The following is a 21,570-nucleotide window of genomic DNA, read 5'->3' on the forward strand; positions in this document are numbered from 1 at the left end:
GCCTGCGCGTCCGGAGCCTGTGCTCTGCAACGGGGGAGGCCACAACAGTGAGAGGCCCTGGCTCCCCCAAAAAAAAAAAAAAAAAAGAATACAGGTGGTGGTGTGTCCTTCTCGGGGCATCACATCAGGAGCCCCATAACTGTTTGTATTATTATTGGCAATGTGAAATTTGATGATCTGATTCAGGTGGTGGTTGCCAGGTTTCTTTAAATTAGGTACTTGTTTTTTCTCTTTGCAATTAATAGGTAAACTGTGGGTTGATAAATTTGAAGATATATGGATATCCTGTTGCCCAACAACCTTTCACAATAGTTTTAGCATCCATTGGTAATTTTTACCTGAATCATGATAGATGCTTGGTGATTTTCTGATTCTGTCATAAATTCTGTATGTTTTAGCTGTTATACTTCTGTAAAGAAGAGTTTTCCCCTCTCCCTTCTTTTCTTTTCTCTTGTTTTAAAGTATCATTGTGGACTCATGGATTTTCTGATTTAATTTTGATTGACTCCATTTCAGGTTCTCTTTTATATTTCTCCAGTGAATAAATTGGTGGGCGCCCTGATGACGGTGTTATCCCTTTTTCCAGGTAAGAGCGTAGAGGTTTCTACTCTTCCTTTTTTTAATTTGTCCTGGACCTTTTTTAAAAAAAATTAATTTATTTGTTTTTTTTTGGCTGCATTGGGTCTTTGTTGCTGTGCGTGAGCTTTCCTTAGTTGCGGCGAGTGGGGGCTACTCTTCATTACGGTGCGTGGGCTTATCATTATGGTGGCTTCTCGTTGCAGAGCACGGCTCTGGGTGTGCGAGCTTCAGTAGTTGTGGCACATGGGCTCAGTAGTTGTGGCGCCGGGCTTAGTTGCTCAGCGGCATGGTGGGTCTTTCTGGACCAGGGCTTGAACCTGTGTCCCCTGCATTAGCAGGCAGATTCTTAACCACTGTACCACCAAGGAAGCCCTGTCCTGGACTTAGTTTTTTTTAATATTAATTTATTTTTATTTTTTGAATTTTATTTTTTATACAGCAGGTTCTTATTAGTTTTTTATACATATTAGTATGTATACTTATTTATTTTTGGCTGCATTGGGTCTTCGTTGCTACCCACGGGCTTTCTGTAGTTGTGGTGAGCAGGGGTTATTCTTCGTTGTAGTGCGCGGGCTTCCCATTCCAGTGGCTTCTCTTATTACAGACCATGGGCTCTAGGCACACGGGCTTCATAGTTGTGGCACATAGGCTCAGTAGTTGTGGCTCACAGGCTCTAGAGTGAAGGCTCAGTAGTTGTGGCACACGGGCTTAGTTGCTCCACTGCATGTGGGATCTTCCTTGACCAGAGCTCAACTCTATGTCCCCTGCATTGGCAGGAGGATTCTTAACCACTGCTTCACCAGGGAAGTCCATGAACCTTTGAATGATAAAAATTTTCAAGGAAAAAGTGGTTAGGGTTACCATTCTTTTTTTTTTTTCCTCCAGAAGTTTATTTATTTTTATTTTTTAAAAAAATATTTATTTACTTATTCGGCTGCACTGGGTCTTAGTTGCTGCACGTTGGATCTTCGTTGCGGCACATGGGATCTTTTAGTTGAGACACAGGGTAATCTTTTTTAAATTAATTAATTAATTTTTTAAAAATTTATTTTATTTTTGTCTGTGTTGGGTCTTCGTTGCTTCGCACGGGCTTTCCCTAGTTGCGGCGAGCGTGGGCTACTCTTCATTGTGGTGCACGGGCTTCTCATTGCGGTGGATTCTCTTGTTGAAGAGCACAGTCTCTAGGTACACAGGCTTCAGTAGTTATGGCTTACTGGTTCTAGAGTGCAGGCTCAGTAGTTGTGGCGCACGGGCTTAGTTGCTCCATGGCATGTGGGATCTTCCTGGACCAGAGCTGGAACCTGTGTCTTCTGCATTGGCAGGCAAATTCTTAACCACTGTGCCACCAGGGAAGTGACATGAGGGAATCTGTTAGCTGTGGCATGTGGGATCTTGTTCCCTGACATTTTCACTTTGGCCATAGGTTTCTCTTTTGTCTGACATTTTCTTTTCTCTCTTGTTTTTTTTTTTTTATTTATTTTTTTATAAGCAGGTTATTATTAGACATCAGTTATATACACATCAGTGTATACATGTCAATCCCAATCTCCCAATTCATCACACCACCACCACCCCACCCCCCGCTGCTTCCCCCCCTTGGTGTCCATACATTTGATCTCTACATCTGTGTCTCTATTTCTGCCCAGCAAACTGCTTCATCTGTACCATTTTTCTACGTTCCGCATATATGTGTTAACATACGATATTTGTTTTTCTCTTTCTGACTTACTTCACTCTGTATGACAGTCTCTAGATCCACACACGTCTCTACAAATGACCCAGTATCATTCCTTTTTATGGCTGAGTAATATTCCATTGTATATATGTACCACATATTCTTTATCCATTCGTCTGTCGATGGGCATTTAGGTTGCTTTCATGACCTGGCTATTGTAAATAGTGCTGCAATGAACATTGGGGTGCATGTGTCTTTTTGAATTATGGTTTTCTCTGGATATATGCCCAGGAGTGGGATTGCTGGGTCATATGGTAATTCTATTTTTAGTTTTTTAAGGAACCTCCATACTGTTCTCCATAATGGCTGTATCAATTTACATTCCCACCAACAGTGCAAGAGGGTTCCCTTTTCTCCACACCCTCTCCAGCATTTGTTGTTTGTAGTTTTTTCTGATGATCCCATGCTAACTGGTGTGAGGTGATACCTCATTGTACTTTTGATTTGCATTTCTCTAATAATTAGTGATGTTGAGCTGCTTTTCTTGTGCCTCTTGGCCATGTGTATGCCTTCTTTGGAGAAATGTCTGTTTAGGTCTTCTGCCCATTTTTGGATTGGGTTGTTCGTATTTTTAATATTGAGCTGCATGAGCTATTTATATATTTTGGAGATTAATCCTTTGTCCACTGATTTGTTTGCAAATATTTTCTCCCATTCTGAGGGTTGTCTTTTCGTCCTGTTTGTAGTTTCCTTTGCTGTGCAAAAGCTTTTAAGTTTCATTAGGTCCCATTTGTTTATTTTTGTTTTTATTTCCATTACTCTAGGAGGTGGATCAAAAAATCTCTTGCTGTGATTTATGTCAAAGAGTGTTCTTCATATGTTTCCCTCTAAGAGTTTTAGAGTGTCCAGTCTTACATTTAGGTCTCTAATCCATTCTGAGTTTATTTTTGTGTATGATGTTAGGCAGTGTTCTAATTTCATTTTTTTACATGTAGCTGTCCAGTTTTCCCAGCACCACTTATTGAAGAGACTGTCTTTTCTCCATTGTATATCCTTGCCTCGTTTGTCATAGATTAGTTGACTGTAGGTGCGTGGATTTATCTCTGGGCTTTCTATCCTGTTCCATTGATCTATATTTCTGTTTATGTGCCAGTACATATTGTCTTGATTACTGTAGCTTTGTAGTACAGTCTGAAGTCAGGGAGTCTGATTCCTCCAGCTCTGTTTTTTTCCCCTCAAGACTGCTTTGGCTATTTGGGGTCTTTTGTGTCTCCATACAAATTTTAAGATTTTTTTTTCTAGTTCTGTAAAAAATGCCATTGGTAATTTGATAGGGATTGCACTGAATCTGTAGATTGCTTTGGGTAGGATAGTCATTTTCACATTATTGATTCTTCCAATCCAAGAACATGGTATATCTCTCCACCTGTTTGTATAATCTTTAATTACTTTCATCAGTGTCTTATACTTTGCTGCATACAGGTCTTTTGTCTCCTTAGGTAGGTTTATTCCTAGGTATTTTATTCTTTTTGTTGCAATGGCAAATGGGAGTGTTTCCTTCATTTCTCTTTCAGATTTTTCATCATTAGTGTATAGGAATGCAAGAGATTTCTGTGCATTAATTTTGTATCCTGCAACTTTACCAAATTCATTGATTAGCTCTAGTAGTTTTCTGGTGGCATCCTTAGGATTCTCTATGTATAGTATCATGTCATCTGCAAACAGTGACAGTTTTACTTCTTTTCCAATTTGTATTCCTTTTATTTCTTTTTCTTCTCTGATTGCCGTGGCTGGGACTTCCAAAACTATGTTGAATAATAGTGGCGAGACTGGACATCCTGGTCTTGTTCCTGATCTTAGAGGAAATGCTTTCAGTTTTTCACCATTGAGAATGATGTTTGCTATGGGCTTGTCGTATATGGCCTTTATTATGTTGAAGTAGGTTCCCTCTATGCCCACTTTCTGGAGAGTTTCTTTCATAAATGGGTGTTGAATTTTGTCAGAAGCTTTTTCTGCATCTATTGAGATCATATAGTTTTTATTCTTCAACTTGTTAATATGGTGTATCACATTGATTGATTTGCATATATTGAAGAATCCTTGCATCCCTGGGATAAATCCCACTCGATCATGGGGGTGTTGGTCACTTAACATCCTTTTAATTTGTTGATGGGTTCTGTTTGCTAGTATTTTGTTGAGGATTTCTGCATCTATATTCATCAGTGATGTTGGTCTGTAATTTTCTTTTTTTGTTTTTTGTGGTACATAGGCCTCTCACTGTTGTGGCCTCTCCCGTTTCGGAGCACAGGCTCCGGACGTGCAGGCTCAGTGGCCATGGCTCACGGGCCCAGCCTCTCCGCGGCATGTGGGATCTTCCCAGACTGGGGCACGAACCCGTGTCCCCTGCATCAGCAGGCGGACTCTCAACCACTGCGCCACCAGGGAAGCCCCCTCTGCAGTTTTTTGGAAGAGTTTGAGAAGGATGGGTGTTAGCTCTTCTCTCGATGTTTGATAGAATTCACCTGTGAAGCCATCTGATCCTGGACTTGTGTTAGTTGGAAGATTTTTAATCACAGTTTCAATTTCATTACTTGTGATTGGTCTGTTCATTTCTGTGGTGTCTGTTGCAACATCTCCTTTTTCATTTCTGATTTTATTGATCTGAGTCCTCTCCCTCTTTGTCTTCATGAGTCTGGCTAATGGTTTATCAATTTTGTTTATCTTCTCAAAAAACCAGCTTTTAGATTTATTGATCTTTGCTATTGTTTTCTTTGTTTCTATTTCATTTATTTCTGCTCTGGTCTTTACGATTTATTTCCTTCTGCTAACTTTGGGTTTTGTTTGTTATTCTTTCTCTAGTTCCTTTAGGTGTAAGGTTAGATTGTTTATTTGAGATGTTTCTTGTTTCTTGATGTAGAATTGTATAGGTATAAACTTCCCTCTTAGAACTGATTTTGCTGCATCCCATGGGTTTTGGATCGTTGTGTTTTCATTGTCATGTGTCTCTAGGTACTTTTTGATTTCCTCTTTGATTTCTTCAGTGATCTCTTGGTGATTTAGTAACGTATTGTTTAGCCTCCATGTGTTTGTATTTTTAATGTTTGTTTCCCTGTAATTGATTTCTGGTCTCATAGCCTTGTGGTCAGAAAAGATGCTTGATATGATTTCAGTTTTCTTAACTTCACTGAGGCTTGATTTGTGACCCGAGATGTGATCTATGCTGGAGAATGTTCCATGTGCACTTGAGAAGAAAGTGTAATCTCCTGTTTTTGGATGGAATGTCCTATAAATATCAATTAAATCTATCTGGTCTACTGCGTCATTTAAAGGTTGTGTTTCCTTATTAATTTTCTGTCTGACTGATCTGTCCATTGGTGTAAGTGAGGTGTTAAAGTCCCCCACTATTATTGTGTTACTGTCGATTTCCTCTTTTATAGCTGTTAGCAGTTGCCTTATGTATTGAGGTGCTCCTAGGTTGGCTGCATACATATTTATATTTGTTATATCTTCTTCTTGGATTGATCCCTTGATCATCATGTAGTGTCCTTCCTTGTCTCTTGTAACATTCTTTATTTTAAAGTCTACTTTATCTGATATGAGTATTGCTACTCCAGCTTTCTTTTGATTTCCATTTGCATGGAATATCTTTTTACATCCCCTCACTTGCAGTCTGTATGTATCCCTAGGTGTGAAGTGGGTCTCTTGTAGACATCATATATGTGGGTCTTGTTTTTGTATCCATTCAGCGAGCCTTTGTCTTTTGGTTGGGGCTTTTAATCTGTTCACATTTAAGGTAATTATTGATATGTATGTTCCTATGACTATTTTCTTAATTGTTTTGGGTTTGTTTCTGTAAGTCCTTTTCTTCTCTTGTGTTTCCCACTTAGCAAAGTTCCTTTAGCGTTTGTTGTTGAGCTGGTTTGGTGGTGCTGAAATCTCTTAGCTTTTGCTTGTCTGTAAAGCTTTTGATTTCTCCATTGATTCTGAATGAGATCCTTGCCAGGTAGAGTAGTCTTGGTTGTAGGTTCTTCCCTTTCAACACTTTAAATATGTAGTGCCACTCCCTGCTGGCTTTTAGAGTTTCTGCTGAGAAATCAGCTGTTAATGTTTCGTGAATTCCCTTGTATGCTATTTGTTGTTTTTCCCTTGTTGCTTTTAATAATTTTTCTTTGTCTTTAATTTTTGTCAACTTGATTACTACGTGTCTCGGTATGTTTCTCCCTGTGTCTATCCTGCCTGGGACTCTCTGCGCTTCCTGGACTTGGGTGGCTATTTTCTTTCCCATGTTAGGGAAGTTTTTGACTATAATCTCTTCAAATAATTTTTCGGGTCCTTTCTCTCTCTCTTCTCCTTCTGGGACCCCTATTATGCGAATATTATTGCATTTAATGTTGTCCCAGATGTCTCTTAGACTGTCTTCATTTCTTTTCATTCTTTTTTCTTTATTCCGTTCCACAGCAGTGAATTCCACCATTCTGTCTTGCAGGTCATTTATCCGTTCTTCTGCCTCAGTTATTCTACTATTGATTCCTTCTAGTGTATTTTTCATTTCAGTTACTGTATTGTTCATCTCTGTTTGCTCCTTAATTCTTCTAGGTCTTTGTTAAACATTTCTTGCATCTTCTCAGTCTTTGCCTCCATTCTTTTTCTGAGGTCCTGGATCATCTTCACTATCATCATTCTGAATTCTTTTTCTGGAAAGTTGCCTATCTCCACTTCATGTAGTTGTTTTTCTGGGGTTTTATTTTGTTCCTTCACCTGGTACATAGCCCTCTGCCTTTTCATCTTGTCTATCTTTCTGTGTATGTAGTTTTTGTTCCACAGGCTGCAGGATTGTAGTTCTTCTTGCTTCTGCTCTCTGTTCTCTTTTTTTCTCATTGAAATTTGTGCAAGCATAGCTTATTAAAATTTTTATAGGAGAGTTCCACTATTTTAATTGTATTTTTTTATTTTTATTTTATTTTATTTTTTTATACAGCAGGTTCTTATTAGTTATCTACTTTGTACATATTAGTGTGTACCTGTCAATCCCAATGTTCCAATTCATCCCACCCCCACCCCCACGTCCCACATTCCCCCCTTGGTGTCCATACATTTGTTATCTACGTCTGTGTCTCTACTTCTGACTTGCAAACCGGTTCATCTGTACCATTTTTCTACATTCCACATATATGCGTTAATATGCGATATTTGTATGTCTCTTCTGACTTACTTCAAGGGAGTTCCACTATTTAAAGCAGAATATACAACTCTTGTTTTTCCTTTACCTTATTATAAGCCAAACTGTTCACCAATGTTGTATGTTTTAGGCATGATTGAACATGGTCTCAGTGATAGTTCTCAATATAGACCCCGGAAGAGTATGTCTGAAGATGTTGGGCTTCAAGAAAGTAATCCCGCTGAAGATGAGTTTGTTTCTATGCCTGCTCCTGACATTTCAAATACCAACTTGGAAAGTGTTGAGAAAATCATGATGAGAAACCATGGAAGAGATGCTCCCATCAAGACTGAAGAGCCTTTGTTCCAGGTAGATGATGACAGCAGTGAAGGACAGGAACCCAATGACAGCAATCAATATTTGAAACCTCCTTCTCGCCCATCTCCAGAGTCTTCAGAAAGTGACTGGGAGACCTTGGATCCTAGTGTCTTAGAGGACTCCTCCTTGAAAGAAAGAGAACAGGTGGGATCAGAACAGACAAACTCATTTCCAAAGGACTCTTTGCCCTCAGACAGTCCTCCGATTACTGTACAACCTCAAGCTAACACAGGCCAGGTAGTCCTGATACCAGGGCTAATTTCCGGTTTGGAAGAGGACCAGTATGGCATGCCCCTGGCCATCTTCACAAAGGTACGGTTTAAAATGCTTTATTAAGGCCCTTAAGGATATAACAGAATCCTTTTAGAATTTAACTTTTAGTGTTAAACACATTTTCAGTCTGAAAATTTTTCTTTGACTTTAAAATACACAGTGCTTTGGCATCTGTGACCATAGTGTAAGGCTACAGAGAATTAATTCAGGGGATTTTGAGGTCACCAATCACTGTATTTGGTCTGTTTTTAATTATTCAGGTTTATCTTTGGTGGGGGAGGAGGCAGTCTTGATTACATTAAATGAATGTATATTAAAATACAACAATTCCAAAAGCTACAAAAAAGCTTAGATGGCTAACTTAAATTTTAGTACCCCTCATAGATATTATATAGTGTTTTGGTTAACTTGCCCTAAAAAGTATTTTTTAATTTTTTTATGAAAAAAACATTCAAAATGCATTTATGATTTAACTTAAACACACGTAGTAAATCTAATTGAATCTTTGAGCCAACATCTTATGTCCTAGGATATCATTTCTTAATGTCAGGAATATTTTAGGATTCTGGAAGTGACATTTGGGTTCTTTTGATTTTTCATTCTACTCAGGAGAAACTCCTTATTTTATTGCCATTCATGAATTAGTTTTCAAAATGGAGCAGAAGAAAAAAAATCCCCCTTTTTTTTTAAAAAATAAAATTTATTTATTTATTTATGGCTGCATTGGGTTTTCACTAATGTGCGCAGGCTTCCTCTAGTTGCAGCGAGCAGGGGCTATTCTTCATTGTGGTGCGTGGGTTTCTCATTGCGGTGGGTTCTCTTGCTGCGGAGCATGGGCTCTAAGTGCGCGGCCTTCAGTAGTTGTGGCAGGCGGGCTTAGTTGTTCCATGCTATGTGAAATCTTCTCGGATCAGGAATCGAACCAGTGTCTCCTGTATAGGCAAGTGGATTCTGAACCACTGTGCCACCAGCGAAGTCCCCCATTTCATTTTTTAGTCAAAAAGTATTTATTGCCTTCCTATGTGCTAGGCTCATACTGGGTTCTAAATTCTTGCAACCATGGTCTTGCTATCTACCATGAAAGACAGATACATCTGTCCAGTAACTAGAGCAATGTTTTATGTTTTCTCTAAGTACCTTCCTTTATGCCTGAAGTAAAAGAACTTGGATAGTATTGACTTGAACATGTATTTCCACTATATGATAAATTCTTTCTGGGTGTATTCAGTTTTACAAATAAGTACTTGCCCCAAGTCAGTGTTGCTGAATAGTTAACAGAAAATGCTGTCTTTGTTCATTTTGTGACCTGTTAGAGGATGCTGAAATTATCTTAATTGGTTTCATGATCGAACTAATGCACATTTTCTTAAAACTGGGATTCAGGAGCCTGGGGAGAAAACTCAGGGCTCTCAAACTACTGAGTATACTCAATAGACACAAATTGTGGGTTTTCTGAATTCATATGTGAGTGTCATGACTGCCTATACTTTTTGGAGCCCTTACTTTGCTGCTTCACCCACCCACTCTAATTTATATCACTGTGGAGATATCAAGAGGGAGGGATTTTGTTTTTGTCTGCCAGGTTGCTGAATTAAAGCAATGTTAACGTGTTCTGTGTGCTGTTAAGAAACTGTTTGGCAGAATATTCTTTTTGTGTCCATTATACCAGTACTGAATATATGATGGGCTTACCACCATCATTATGGTAAATTAAACTTTTTTTTGGTTTTATGTTTTATTGTGTGATGATTTAAATCTAACTTGTTTAATCACAGTTTCAAATACAATCGCTGATTCTTTCATGTCAGTAGCTTTCAAATATGGAATATACTTAAAAGTGAATTGTCTCTAGGCTTTTTTTTTCTCTTGAAGATGTTAAAAATACTTGTACAGAAGAACTAGGTTAAAAAGCATATTTTAAAAAATATATTTTATTTATTTATTTATTTTTGGCTGTGTTGGGTCTTCGTTGCCGCACATGGGGTTTCTTTATTTGTGGCGAGCAGGGGCTACTCTTTGTTGTGGTGTGCGGGCTTCTCAATGCAGTGGCTTCTCTTGTTGAGGAGCACGGGCTCTAGGTGCATGGGCTCAGTAGTTGTGGCTCACGGGCTCTGGAGTGCAGGCTCAGTAGTTGTGGCACACGGGCTTAGTTGCTCTGTGGCATGTGGGATCTTCCCGGACCAGGGCTCAAACCTGTGTCCCCTGCATTGGCAGGAGGATTCTTAACCACTGCACCACCAGGGATGCCCACAATTTGCAACTGTTTTAGTAAAAAAATATATGAAAGAATTAAAAGTATATGTAGTTGGAAACCAAAATTTTTTTCTGCCATATGTATTAAACTGCTTTATGTATTGCTTCTGAGTTTATATTTGGCTTGCTTGCTTACAGAGTATCATATTCAAATTTAGGGAACCTACAGATAACTTGTGACTAGCTAAAAAGTAATGGATGCATGTTTTTGTTTTAATTAACTGTCACTATACTATTTTTTTTCCTCTCAACATTATTTTTAGTTCATCCGTAATTTTGCATGAAGTCTTGTATTATTATTCCTCTGTAGTTTTCTGTTTTTGGCTCTTCTGCAGCTTGCGAATTCTGTGGATGGACATCTACATTGTTTTCAATTTCTGGCTACTACAAATAATGCTTCTATGAAATTCTTATTTGGAAATCTTGGCTGTATACATGCAAGCATTTCTTTAAGATTCAGTACCTAGAAGTGGGAATACTGGATTACAGGGAATGGGTATGTTAGCTTTACTAGAATAATTGCAAACTGTTTTCTAAAGTGGTTGTGACAGTTTCCATTCCCATAGCAGTGGTTAAGAGTTCCCATTGTTTCACATTCTTACCAACACTTGTTATTGTCAAACTTCCTAATACTTAGCCAATCTGATAGTATCTTCTGGCTCTTAGTTTGTAATTTTTTTTTCAGTAGTCACTGTTGAGGTTGAGCATCTTTTCATATTCTTCTTAACCATTTGGATTTCCCTTTGTGTAGTAATTGTTCAAAGCTTCTGGGTTGTTTCCCTTGTTGTCACTGATTTGTGGGACTTAAAGCTCTGTAGTTTTGGCTTTCACATTTTGGGTTTTATCTACCTGGAATTAATTTTTGTGTATGGTTGAGAAAGGGAGTCTGTCTCTGTGTTTTTTGTTATTTCATTGGTGTATCTGTCTATCCCTGCGTCAGTCCTGCATTGTGTTAATTACCATGTATGTTGAGTCAGACAGAGATTCCCCTCTTGCTATTGTTCTTCAAGAGTTTCTTAGCCCTTTGCATTTCCACATTAATTTTAGGATCAACTTAAGTTCTCACTCACACAGGTTGAGATTTTGAGAGATTACCTTTAAACGCTAGATAAAATTTTGGAGAGAACTGACATCCCTGCAGTATGGAGGCTTCCAGTTCATGAACACGCTTATCATCCCTGAACAGAGGAGAGATGAGAAAATGGCAGTTGGTCCTGATGGCACTGTAGCCCTTCCCAAGTCGCAGTGGAGAAGGCACTATGCTTTTGCAGCTCTCTAGCAGATCAGCTCACAACAGGTTTGCCAGATTTACCAAGCTGAGGTGTGTTTTTTGATGTTATTTGTTTTTTAGTTTTAATTGTGGTTTAAAAAAAAAAACATAAGATTTATCTTTACCATTTTTTAAAAATTTATTTTTATTTTTTTATTTTTGGCTGCATTGGGTCTTTATTGTCCGCGGGCTTTCTCTAGTTGCGGTGAGCAGGGGCTACTCTTCGTTGCGGTGCGTGGGCTTCTCATTGCGGTGGCTTCTCTTGTGGAGCCTGGGCTCTAGGGACATGGACTTCAGTAGTTGTGACATGTGGGCTCAGTAGTTGTGGCTCACAGGCTCTAGAGCTCAGGCTTTAGTACTTGCGGTGCATGGGCTTAGTTGCTTTGCGGTATGTGGGATCTTCCCAGACCAGGGCTCAAACCCGTGTCCCCTGCATTGGCCGGCGGATTCTTAACCAGTGCGCCACGAGGGAAGCCCCGTCTCTACCATTTTTTAAAAAAATTAATCAATTAATTTATTTATTTTTGGCTGTGTTGTGTCTTCGTTTCTGTGTGAGGGCTTTCTCTAGTTGTGGTAAGCGGGGGCCACTCTTCATCGCGGTGTGCGGGCCTCTCACTATTGCAGCCTCTCCTGTTGTGGAGCACAGGCTCCAGACGCGCAGGCTCAGAAGTTGTGGTTCACGGGCCTAGTTGCTCCGTGGCATGTGGGATCTTCCCAGACCAGGGCTCGGACCTGTGTCCCCTGCATTAGCAGACAGATTCTCCACCACTGTGCCACCAGGGAAGCCCATCTCTACCATTTTTAAATGCACAATTCAGTGGTGTTAAGTGTATTCTCATGGTTGTACTACAGATGTATAGAACTTTCTCACCTTGCAAAACTGAAACTCTATAACCTTTAAACCAGAACTCCCCATTCCCCCCTCACCCCAGCCCTTGGCACCCATCATTGTTTCCATGAACTTGACTACTTTAAAATACCTTACATAGGGCTTCCCTGGTGGCGCAGTGGTTGAGAGTCCGCCTGCCGATGCAGGGGATACGGGTTCGTGCCCCGGTCCGGGAGGATCCCACATGCCGCGGAGCGGCTGGGCCCGTGAGCCACATGGCCGCTGAGCCTGCGCGTCCGGAGCCTGTGCTCCGCAATGGGAGAGGCCACAACAGTGAGAGGCCCGCGTATCGCAAAAAAAGGTTTTGGAGAGGATGCTACAGATTTGGCCCGGTTAGAAAAAAAAAAAAAAAAAAAAAAACCCTTACATAAGTGGAATCATAATACAGCATTTATCTTTTTGTGACTGTCCTCTTTCAGTTAACATAATGTCCTCAAGTTTCATCCATGTTGTAGCATATGATAGAATTTCCTTCCTCCTCAAGGCTGAACAATATTCCATTGTACGTATATACCACATTTTCTTTATCCATTTATCCATCGATGGACGTATGGGTTGCTTCTACATTTTGGCTGTTTTGAGTAGTGCGGCTGTGAGTGTAGGTGTGCAAATATCTCTTCAATTTTCTTTTTTTTTTTAACCATTATATACTGCAGCTCCAAATGTGGAAGTTAAAGCATCCTAGAAAAGTGGAAAGCCATGGTGAGTTTGGCTGTAGAGGCTGCTCTATGTGAAAGTACCCAGGCTCTTGATGCCTGCCACCAGACCCTGAAGACATTTAAAAGATTTAGGCTAAATTGACCATTGTTAAAAGTAATGACAGCAAAATTTTAAGGCCATTTTGATCTACTATTTAAAATAACTTTATAAATATGTAATACTTTCACATGGTTCAATATTCAAAAGGTTCCAAAGCATATATAATAAAAAGTCTCTCTCATTCCATACCCTGCTATTCAGTTGCTCTCTCCAGAGGCAACCAACCTTATCTATATCTTTTTTTTTTTTTTAAGGAAAATATTTGTTGGAGATGAACTTCATCATTTGCTGCAGTGTGTTCCATCATATAGAAGAACATTTATTCATTGCCCTGTTCATGAATAGTTAGGGTTCCTGTCTTTTGCACTGATAAGCAATGCTGCAATAAATAACTTTTTACAAATCTCACACATGAACAGATGTATCTGTAGGATAAATTACAAGAAGTAAAATGTTGGGTCAAAGAATATATGTATGTATAAGATTTTAGGGAATTTTTTTCATATTTTTAAAAAGCTTTGAACTATTGATTTTTTTAAAAAAACACATTCTTAGTTTTCATGCTGTTATAGACTTAGCCAAGAATTCCACTGTTGACGGTAGACTTTTCTTCTCTAACAGAATCAATTATGAAATGCAGTACTATGAGCAATTAAATCAATCTTTGTAAAAATTGGCAGTTCTGAGAGTGCCTTTATCAAGAAGGATTCTCAGCCCTAGTTGGGGGAGTAGGGTATTCTGGGGTCCGTATCAAGTTTGAAAGAGCGTTCGATATTGTAGTATTTATGTTTAGAAACAGGTAGTTGGGGAGCGGGGAGCCTGTTGTTTTTAATACATAGCACACAAAGTAAAGCATGACCTGTGAGCCTTGCACCAGCTGTTTGAGTAATTTGGCCTAAGGACCAGGAATCCTTTCCACTGTTAGTCACAAGAGGGTGTGGGTTGAGAAGCACTGTATACTGAGTCTGTCTAATGCATAGACATAGATTTATTTTTGCTGCTTCTATTAGTTGGCGTTTTGTAGAGCAGAGGAAGGCACTGTCAAGAAGAAGAATAAAACCAGGTTTCTAGACATATATTCCAACTTTTGGAAGTCTTCTTTCATGTTAAGTATATAACAACCAGCTGTGAGGTACAAGGCAGATGGTAGATGCACGGAAGGACATGCAGTAGCAGAAGGGGTGTCTCCTGCCCTCTGAGAAATTTGTCTCATGAGGGAAACAAGACACTATCCAGATAACTATAGTCAGTGTTTCTTAAAAAAAGAAGGTGAGAATAAAAAGTAAATGATTGAAACAAATTCAGGGTTTCAGCAAGTCCTCCCTCCTGCCTTCACATGCAGATTGTGCCACTAGTTGGAAATCTATCTTGATATAGAATCTTTCAGCAGAAATTCCATTTCCTCCTTCAGTGCATCACTCCAGTGCTAACACCTTTATTTTCAGGATATAGGCTGCTTTCTGTACCCTTAACTCCCTGCTGTGGCTTGGTGGTTAAAGTATAATTTTCAGGGCAATGGTATTTTCAAATGCAATTCAAATGGAAAGTAATTAAATACACTACTGCCACTGTCATTTGTGCTTTAAACATTTAGTAGCAAGTGTCTTGAAATACTGCTGCATAATTTTAAACAATAGGACAGTAAAATAATTGCTATGCAGGTTTGCTATTCTTATAATAGTACTTTGCTGGTTATGTGCAAATGCATGTGTTTTAAAATTTTACTGGAAGAACAAACAGCTTTCTAGTAAACAACATACTTTTTAATGGGCTTAATTCTTCATTTCCTAAATGAAAAAAAATTTGGTTTCTTAGTTACAGTGGAGGCTTTTAAGTTGAACTGAGGAACAAAGTGGTCAAGTAAGACAACCTTCATGGTAGACCATTTTGCCAAGATTGACCATTCATGCGGACCTATGGTTATTATTGGAATATTATTGTATTGAGTCAAAGATCAACTGTGTTAGGAATGGTGTGGGGTTGGGGAAAGGTGGGGAGTTTGTTTTCCTACTATTAGCTCTCTAGGCTTGAGGAGAGACGGGCTGTTCCATTACTTTTCTAATATTTTCTATTACTCTTGTAATTCAGGGATATCTGTGTTTGCCTTATATGGCATTGCAGCAGCATCATCTTCTCTCTGATGTCACCATTCGAGGATTTGTTGCTGGAGCTACTAACATCCTTTTTCGACAACAGAAACACCTCAGTGATGCCATTGTGGAAGTAGGTTACATATGAGTATGGGTCCTTGACACCGCTGGTCTGTTTTCCTTCTTTCTTTTTGTTTTTCTTTTTTTTTTACTGTCTTTATTGGAGTATAGTTGCTTTACAATGGTGTGTTAGTTTCTGCTGTACAACAAAGTGAATCAGCTATATATATACATATATCCACATTTCTCCTCCCTCTTGCATCTCCCTCCCTCCCACCCTCCCTGTCCCACCCCTCTAGGTGGTCACAAAGCACTGAGCACTGATCACCGATCACAAAGCACTGATCTCCCTGTGCCATGTGGCTGCTTCCCACTAGATACCTATTTTACATTTGGTAGTATATATATGTCCATGCCACTCTCTCACTCCATCCCAGCTTACCCTTCCCCCTCCCCGTGTCCTCAAGTCCATTCTCTACATCTGTGTCTTTATTCCTGTCCTGCCCCTAGGTTCTTCAGAATCTTTTTTCTTTTTCTTTAGATTCCATATATATGTGTTAGCATACGGTATTTGTTTTTCTCTTTCTGATTCCTTCTTTCTTAATTGGAATTTGGGGCATAGTAATAATACTAATCGTGGTAATAATTGCTTCCTTTGCCAGGCATCCTAAGCGCCTTAGGTATATGAACTGGTCTGGTTTTCATAACAACCTTTGAAATAGGCATTGTTACTATCTGTATTACACTTGCAGAAGCTAAGGAACAGAGAGATCAGACAGCTACTAACTGGATGAGCCAGGATTCCTACCTAGGCAATCTGGTCCTACTACAGTCTCACAATTAAGATGTGTTTATCATATAAATATTTTAAATACTTCTAGCTTGTTTAATATGCCCCGATATCAAGAGGAAGGAACTAGAGATAAATATTTGACATCTTATTATTATATAAGAAATTTAAATAATTTGTTCAATTTTACAATTAAAGTAATTTTTACAATGCGTGAGGGTGATTTCGGCGACCCTAAGGTTTTTGTAGTTTCTAACAGAAAGTACTAGAATGTGCTTCCTGGGAAAACGTTTATAATACAATAAATGAAAAATCTGGGATTCAAAGCTATATGTATCCCAATTTTGAGGGAGAAAAATACGTATACTTGCCAAGGCAGGAGGATACAGATGGGAGGACCACAGAGTTTTCTCAACACTATTGGTTACATTCTAGCTCTGAAGTTGGTTGGCAAGTTCATGGGTATTTGTTTTATTATTATACTTTAAAACTAACCTGTAAGTTACATATATTTCTTACTGTATCAAGTATTACATAATAAAACTATTCCAAAGCATCTGTGCAATCAAAGGAAAAATTTTTAGGAATTATATTTAATTGTATTCATTTCTGTTTGTATGAAAAAGGTGATTTTAACTATACATTTCTATATTTTCCAAAATATTTAGTCAATGTGAGTTACTTTTATAATTCAAGATGAAATATTTATGCATATATTTTCTAAAGACAGAAAAGGAGCATTTTTAAACTAGTTAAAGGAAAAAAAACTTCAGTGTAAAAAACCTGTCTCTTTGTTAGGCTCACCTTTTGAGAATGCTGTTATTCATATTTTTTATTTCCAGCTCCAACTTCCCAGTAGTTACTCTTTAAAGTGTGGCATATGGGTATCTGCGTGAATGCCCAGCCTCTGACTTATACCCGGGTACCCTCTAGGTGGAAGAAGCTCTGATCCAGATCCATGATCCAGAACTCAGGAAGCTGCTTAACCCAACCACTGCAGACCTAAGGTTCGCAGATTACCTAGTGAGGCATGTGACCGAGAACCGGGATGATGTCTTCCTGGATGGCACAGGCTGGGAGGGAGGTGACGAATGGATTCGAGCCCAGTTTGCAGTCTACATCCATGCACTGCTGGCCGCCACACTGCAGTTAGGTAAGGAGCTCACAGCCTCTTTCTCATTTTGTAACTCTTACGATGTTTTGAATTGCAAAAGAAACAAGTTTATGAAAAATTACCTGTCACTCCCTCATACAGACTTAACGACTCTTTGCATTTTGAGTACTTGATATCCTTCTAGACCTTTTTCTAAGCCTGTGTTTTGGATTTTAGTTTTGTGGTATTTGTGGTAGTCCTTTTACAAACATGGATCCTGTTTTTCATGTTTTTTATAACTTAGTTTTTCTTTATAATAGAAACATAAACATATTCTCAAGAGAGTAAATGCAGATTTTCATCACTTTTTACATGGCTCCTTAGTATTCCACCATATGGAAGGATATATCAGTATTTGAGTGCTATTTATAAACACTGCTTACATGTTAAGATATATAATGGGTGAAAAGAGAAATATAAAAAATAGAAATCATTGAAAATCACATTCTGAATGATTAGACCTTCAAATTTATCCCCCATTGTGAGAAATTTTATCCCTATTAAGTGGTTAAAATGGAACAGGCAAACATAGAATCACTGCTGAGTTAAAATTATCTCATTCCCTATGGAAAAGAATATATACAAGGAGAAAATGAAGCTCTGCAATGAGCTCTCATGCCATGGACACCTACCACCCTGGACACTTAGCATGTATTTGGTAGCTTTGGTGGTGGTGGTGTTAAAAGAGTATAGAGCTTTTGTTTTTCCTTCTTTTCAATTATCCAACTATTTCATAGTTGCTTTTTTAAAAAATGTAGTGGAATCCACATAACCTAAAATTTACCATCGTAACCATTTATGAGTGTATCGTTCCACAGTGACATTAAGTACCTTCACATTGTTGTGTTAGTAGATTTTTAAATCAACCTCACTACTGCCAGCTCCCAGGTTAGTTCTTCACATAATATATATAGTTTTAAACCCAGGCTTCGGGCATGTTCTTCATTTGTTAGGAAAGCTAACGGAGTGACTGCTTATTTGCTAATGGGATTTTTTTTTGAGTGTCTGCCTCTTCTATAGCTGGAGCAGCTGAGACCCCAAAATTAAGTCCTCTAACCCAGAATCATTCAGTTTATCTAGTAAGAAAACCCAAGTCTCCACCAGCCATGTAGCTTCCTGAGTAATTAATTTACTTTTTAAAAATATTTGCCCGGGTAGCTGAGTACTGAGTAATACATAGTAGCTAACTTTGGGGAGGAACATTTAACATGTGCAGCACCCCCTTTTTTGAGCACTTAACATCTGCTAACTCATTTCATCCTCCCAGCAATCCTAGAGGTAGATAGTGTGTCATCCTCATTTTACAGAAGAGAAAGTGAGGCATAGAGAGGTGAAATAGTTTGCTCTTCCACCTGGTAAGAGGCTGAGCTGGGACTTCAGCCTAAGAAGTCTGGCTCAGGCCCAAGCTCTTAAAGGAAATTCAGTCCAATGAGCTGTTTGAGGAGTATGTTCTTAAAAGAACTTCCTTATGCTGCATACAGAACCGTGTTATGTCCTTCTCTTCCTCTCCCAGCAAAAATAGTCACATGTTTCACCCTCAGAGCAAGCAACTTGAAGTTAACATATGAAGCAATAGCCATTTGAATCAGTCTTCGAAACTTTTCTATTCTTCCAAGTAGAAGAAACGCTCCGCATTGAAGCTTCGCCTCGATAGTGATAAAGCCAAAAAGTTTTAGCATTGAATATATGAAAATCTCCTTGTTATTTTAAGTATTTTGACTGTGAAATGCATGGAAACTCAAGAGTAAGTTTCACTGAATAGTGAGGCAAAGAAAAGTAAATAGTGTCTAAAAAGAACCAATTAATGTATTCTTTCTAATTGCCTTTCTTAGAAAAATGGCATTTGTGAAAAGATGAAAAGATACCCTAATTGCCTGCTCCATGTGTATACATCAGTATGTTTAACCCACTGTCCAGCCTGTAGATTTTAATAAATAATACTATGCCTCCTTACCTTGGTAAGGAGAACTTGGAAATATTTTGGAGTTTTAAGGAACCTTAGAAAATATTTGGCTCAACCCCCTTATTTTCTAGTAAGAAAAAGTGAGTAAGTGACTTACCAAAGGCCACATCGCTTCGTAACAGGATTTCTGGAATTAGACCCAAGATTCCTGACATCTGGTAGGCTGTCTCCCCAAGAAAGCAGGGGGACAGGGAGGCTAAAGCCATTTCTTTACTGGTTTAGGTTATTAATCTTTACATCCCTGACTGGCTACAGTCCAGCTCAACTTTCAAATATTTACTTGACAGATAATGAAAAGATCTTATCAGACTATGGGACGACCTTTGTTACAGCATGGAAGAACACTCACAACTACAGGGTCTGGAACAGCAACAAGCATCCAGCACTTGCAGAAATAAATCCGAAGTAAGCAATCCTCTGAAGGTTGATAGAGGTGGTTCACTTTCTAAGTGTGCCCCAACATAAAGAAAATCATATCTTAACTCTGATGATATTGTGAATATCTTCAAGAATCTCCCTGAGTAGATTTTTATAAAAAGGCTCCCAAGTACAGAGAAGCAGCTGAAAACTGCTTCCCTATTCACACTTCTTACCCACAAAGCACAAGGCATTTTGGAAGCACTAACATTTCTCCCAGCTTCCAGCGTGATTTGGAGACAAAATCCTGGCCTGTGAGGATCCTCCTACCTCATGGTTCTTCTCTCCCTTTCCCTGGATCTCTGCCTCAGCAGAATGGTCAAACAAGACAGAACCCTTGAGGGAAATAGCACTGGTTAAAACTGAGAGGTTATTTTATTTTTATTTTTTTAAACTGAGAGGTTATTTTAAAATATGAAGTGTGAACAACTAAACTTAATATTTGAACTCCTAGATTTGCAGTCAAATCTGATGCAGTTTCCACATCAGATTCTAGATCCAACAAAATTTAATACCTGTCACAGTGTCGACTGCTGGGCAAAGACTTTATCCCATGTAAAAGACATTTAAACATGCTGGGGAGTGGGGCCATTAAGAAATAATACTGTGTGAATGGCAGAGTAGCGCCTAAGGAGATCAATTAATAAAATGCGTACATCTTCGAAACTTCTTTTCTAAATTAAAAAATATAATTTTTTATGTACAATACAAGTATACGCTGAATGTTTGTTTTCATTTGTATTTTAAACTCTACTTGTCGGTGAGAATCTGACAAAAATTAACTTAGTACTGATTACCATATTATTTGGGAACTATGGTAAACTTAGCTCAACTGGGGATGTGATTTAAGTGGTGCTACAAACACAAAACCCAGGAATTATGTCATAGTAACTTGCAGAAGCATCTGTAAGGAAGCAGGGTTTGGGAGAACGTGTCCGCCAATGCTTTGTACCTATCAAGAACAATGACTAGGTTCAGGACCGATTTTGGGGAATTTAATCCTCATACTGGGCTGTAGCAGAAACCTATGTTGCCATTTGGGTGTGGTAAAAACATAGAGAATTAAAAGGCACAAGCGTTTTAATGGTATTAAATGAAAGGACTAAGAGTTCAGAGTTTTCTGCCTCACTAACCACAAGGTCTGTGCTAAAGAGTAATAAGGAGAAACAGATGTGAGTTGGTTTGCCTGGCGGCGCTCCTTGTGGTAGTGCTGGGGGAGTGACCGTTCATACTTCGGTCTCCTCCGCGGTACTCTGACCCCTTAGCCTGGTCAGATCTTTACACAGCCCCTGCGTCTGCTGTAGTGCCTTTAACTTGAAGCAGCTCTGACAGATTGTGTTGCAGGTCCATATGAGGATTCGCTGGAATGTGTTTTAAAGGAATGTAAAAACAATACTTTTTAAAAAATGTAAATAAATTGCGGTTACTTAGATTGAGGAGAAGGCTGAAGAAAAGGACCAGAAAAAAAAAAGGTAGGGAAATTATGCAGATATGACCATCAGCAGATTTTCAGTATTTTCACCAAATTCAAAACAAGAAATGAGTCTTCAACTGTCACCAGGGGGTATCATTTGGAAATACTCAAAACTAAATGTAAGGTTTGAGATCTATGAAACCCTTTCTTCAACTCCTAAAGATCAGAGAAGGTAGTCCTATGACTTCCCTTAAAAGCAGCAGGCATGTTTCATCCTTTAAGCACAGCGTTTGCAGGAATAGAGAATGATGAACTAATCTCTCAATTCTTTCCAACCAGAGATTCAGAAATCCAGAAAAAGAGGGGTTGTTAACGTATGCTTAATATGGGCAATATATCAATTTGTTTTCATTTGAAAAGCCATAAATAACATTTTGATATTTCAGTCA

At 38.7% G+C, this 21,570-nt stretch overlaps 1 protein-coding gene across 1 annotated transcript in view; it reads left to right on the forward strand.

Annotated features, from left to right (window-relative positions):
* The window catches only part of AVL9 (AVL9 cell migration associated), a 60,043-nt gene that overhangs the window by 34,726 nt on the left and 3,747 nt on the right, over positions 1-21,570 (forward strand). Inside the window, exons 9-13 of the mRNA XM_007447395.1 lie at positions 517-586; positions 7,564-8,102; positions 15,323-15,457; positions 17,108-17,327; positions 19,578-19,695. Coding sequence (XP_007447457.1) covers positions 517-586; positions 7,564-8,102; positions 15,323-15,457; positions 17,108-17,327; positions 19,578-19,695 — 1,082 coding nt within the window. The remainder of the gene's footprint in view (positions 1-516; positions 587-7,563; positions 8,103-15,322; positions 15,458-17,107; positions 17,328-19,577; positions 19,696-21,570) is intronic.

This window comes from Lipotes vexillifer, unplaced genomic scaffold, assembly GCF_000442215.2.
Source record: "Lipotes vexillifer unplaced genomic scaffold, Lipotes_vexillifer_v1.1 scaffold1079, whole genome shotgun sequence".
Lineage (NCBI taxonomy): Eukaryota > Metazoa > Chordata > Mammalia > Artiodactyla > Lipotidae > Lipotes > Lipotes vexillifer.